At 42.8% G+C, this 3763-nt stretch overlaps 1 protein-coding gene across 1 annotated transcript; it reads right to left on the bottom strand.

Annotated features, from left to right (window-relative positions):
* Window positions 1-244: 244 nt before the first annotated feature.
* LOC123318327 (craniofacial development protein 2-like) lies at window positions 245-919 on the bottom strand. The gene has a single exon (XM_044904938.1). The coding sequence runs from the start codon at window positions 917-919 to the stop codon at window positions 245-247; it is 675 nt and encodes a 224-aa protein (XP_044760873.1).
* Between the last annotated feature and the right edge of the window lie 2844 nt (window positions 920-3763).

The raw sequence follows: 3763 nt of genomic DNA, 5'->3' as shown, positions 1-3763 counted from the left end.
TGAAGGGTTTCAAGAACGTCGTGGAGTCTAATTCTGTCGAAAGCCTTTGTTAAGTCGAGAAAGCATGTGAACATTGGTTTGTTGAACTCGATTGATTTCTCTATCATTTGCCGCAAAATAAAAATCGCGTCCACCGTTGACCTGTTGCGTCTGAATCCTTGTTGTTCCTCGGATATGTTAACTTGGCTGGAGATTTTATTAGTCAATATCTTAGTGAACAGTTTGTGTGTGGAGTTCAACAGAGTTATGTTTCTATAATTATCAGGGTCCTTTCTTTTGCCCTTCTTGTATATTGGTACGGATAAGCTGGTTTTCCATTCACGAGGCACTTCACCGGTTCTGATGATATTTTGGAAGAGTTTTGCCCTATTGCTTCCTTCGCGCTGTGTATTATGTTTTGTTTGATTTTATTCCAGGCCATGTCTACACTGTCCTCCAAAGTTATAATGTTCTGAGAAATTTTCTCGTTCAATCTGCGCTGGTACAAATCTCTCGTGCTATCTTCTCTTAGTGACTGCGTGTTGAACTTAGTGATGTAGATGGGTGATTTCTTTCTAATTTTTGTTTGTTTTAAGCGGTACTCACAGAGCACCAGTCCATGTTGTGTCCCCACATTAGCTGAAGTTAGAGTTCGCACATCCAATATTTGACTTGGGTGTACGCGCCTATTTGTTATCACAAAGTCGATCATAGATTTCTGTCCTCTTGTATTGTGAAATGTGTATTTGTGTTGTTCCTTATGATCGAAGAATGTGTTGTTAATTCTAAGCTCATTGTGCGCGCAGATGTCAAGCAGCATATTTCCATTTTCATTTGATATTTCCTCATTATATCTTTGCATAACCCCCGGTATTACCTGGTTACCAATTCGGGAATTGAAATCACCCATTATGAAGATCTTGTCATTGTTAGGCAACATTCTGAGTGTCTCTTGTAGTTGGTCAAAAAATTGTTCTCGTTCTTCTCGTGATTTTGTTATATCCGATGCGTATATACTAATGAAATGGTGTTTTTTTTTCTATATTTAGTGTTATATACATTAGGTTTTGGTTCACATAGGTAATATCATCCACCAGCGTTTCAAACTTTTCATGCATCAGTATGCCCACACCTGCTCGCGCTCTGCAGTCCTTGTCCACTCCACTGTAAAACAGAATATGGTCTCTGTATTAGATGTTACCCTTGCCGCAGATCTGGCGAGCAAACACTTATTCTCCCTGGCTTTGCGCAACTTCGACGTATCATCTCGCCAGTTGTTCAATGGGCAGTTATCCTCTGATGACTTTTCCACTCCCGCTCAATTGCTCGAATTGTCAATTGACAGTTACGAGTGTTGGAAAGCACTGTTGTCACCTCGTACTCTGCGTCTGAAGACGTTTAAACTTCAATCACCAGCGGGCTCAGCGTCTGTTCCTTCATCGTCTGCGCCTTCATCAGTTCATCTGCTGAAATCAGCAGAAATTGCATGTCGTCTTTCCATGCTACTACCGAGTACGGTTCGGATCAACGCTGTCGGAAGACGACATATGACATACGATTCTTCACCTGAGATCTGCTGCCACTATCCCCCTTCCGTTTCCCATACGGAGGAGGAATTCCGTTCTACGGACCAATGTCCTTCTTCGCCCTCTATAACATCAGAGCCCCCAACCCATGCGTTCACCTCTCAGGGCCGCTCAGTTAGTGGTATATCGGCAGGGCTCGAGATGGTGTCGCGCAAGACCCCTAAGTTGGCAGGCGCTGCATCTTCCCGAGCTTCGCCGACTCAACATTTTTGCCCCTCTTCTGAGAGCGGTTCCGAATGACTGCTAGTATGGTCATCTTGCGGTAGACTAACCTCGCCGAATAAACATCTGTCTTCGTCTTCTCATCTGTTTTCCTCTGTTCTATTCAACTTCGCACCTTAAGTAACGCGGATCAGTTTCGAATCCAGGGGTAGGCATACAACACCCTCTGTCACCAAGGAGATCCTTCCCATCTTATCATCAAAGCCTACTTTGTCAACAGCCACAAAGATCCCCTTCCTTTCAAAGCGTTGAATGGCTGGTGGCCTGAGTTTCAGCAAGTCAGCATAGCTTACCCACTCTTTTATCTTCCTCTTATCATAGGGATGTTGACTGGCTAGGATGTGCTCCCTCATTTATTTTTCCTGTTCCGTTGTGTCATCATCTGAGCTACCAGATGCATTATCTACCATCCTAGGTTGGGTACTCTATGGGTCGTATGCTCGGCAACGCAAGAAGACCAAACACATTTCCTTCTCACCTGACACTGTCAATGATCGCACTCGACGTCCTCAGAGTACTAATCAGTCCTCACGTCAAAACACTTCCCCATCATCTTCTGTTGTGTCTTCTCCATCATCTTTTCAGCCTGATGCCCCTTTATCAGTGACAACCTGCCATTCGTCTTCTGACCAGACCAAATCTTCTGGTGCATGTCCTGAAATCTGACTCACTGAGCTTCAAACTGTTCCTCTGGGCTCCTCGCAGCACTCAAACCAGAAATTGTCAATATCGTTTGGCGCTTTCGGGAACTGACATGCACCCTTTGACGCCTGCCGAAAAAAAATGTAAGGCCCTATATCATGCTGATGTTACTCGTAACTTCACTGGTAGATACACTGTTGGTTTGCCCTTGACATCTCATTGTCTGGGCACCTCCGTGAATATTATATCATCATCCTGTACATCGTCCGGATGATCCTCCTACTAAAATTCGAGTAGTCTCAAACACCTCTTGCTCATCCGCTAATGGAAAATCCCCCAACGATATTTTCCTTACCAGCCCGAAGCTGCGAAAGGATATTTTTACCCTTCAGCTTCGTTTTCGTCTACATCGACTTGTCTTCACTGCCGATATCCAGCAGATGTAGTGACAAATCCTGATGCGTCTTGAGCAAAAGGATTATCACGGCATAGTCTGGCATTTCGCCAAACAGGAACCGGTCCAATATTATCGCCTGAACACCGTCACCTATGGAGTTTCTTCTGCTCCTTAGTTAGAACTTGGCAGCTGGCTTCGGATGACAGACCCAAATTTCCTCCTGGAAGGCTAGTGCTGATGAACCAGCTGAGCTACAGAAACCTCCTTCTCGTCATAGAGACTCCTCATGAAACTGCACCTTTTCCGCGACGAGCATTGACTTATATGGGTTGGAGGTCACCTTGCAGCCTCCTTATTATCATATAGACACAAACATCCTATTTTTCTCACTCATCTGATTATCGATGATGCTCTTCATCGTCTTCTGCACGCCTGTGTCTTTCAGTTCCTCATTCGTTCATTCGTCGACAGTACTGGATTTTAGCTGCCGTAATCGTCTACGCAAATGAAACCGGTGCTTCTCCTGCAAAAATAACTCTCAACTATTTATTCTAGATTCTATTTTCAAAGAACATCAATTTCAGAAAAAATATCACTTTTTATTATATTGAAAAAATATAATTGATTGACTGCTTCCTGTTTATACTTAAATCCATTATTCATCAAAACTTTAGTGTTTTATTTATTTTCTCCATTTATTCAATTACCCATAACCCATAACGAACCACCCCATGTATTTTGATGATATTTGGTATCTTTATTCGTCACAACAATTTGTTCATAGTGACATAGTAAGTGATTTTTTTCAGGTCTGCCGTGAAAAAATGAATAATTAAGATTCAACCCAAAAACGATACCTACCCTGCGCGTATCAAAATTCTTCAAATTTGAGAGGATATTCGAAAAAAGCCGAAAAAACAGGAACAAGATATTTCTC

This window comes from Coccinella septempunctata, chromosome 8 (assembly GCF_907165205.1).
Source record: "Coccinella septempunctata chromosome 8, icCocSept1.1, whole genome shotgun sequence".
In the NCBI taxonomy this organism is placed as follows: Eukaryota; Metazoa; Arthropoda; class Insecta; order Coleoptera; family Coccinellidae; genus Coccinella; species Coccinella septempunctata.
The sequence above is the reverse complement of the archived record's forward strand: the minus strand, read 5'-3'. Positions and strand labels throughout refer to the sequence as shown.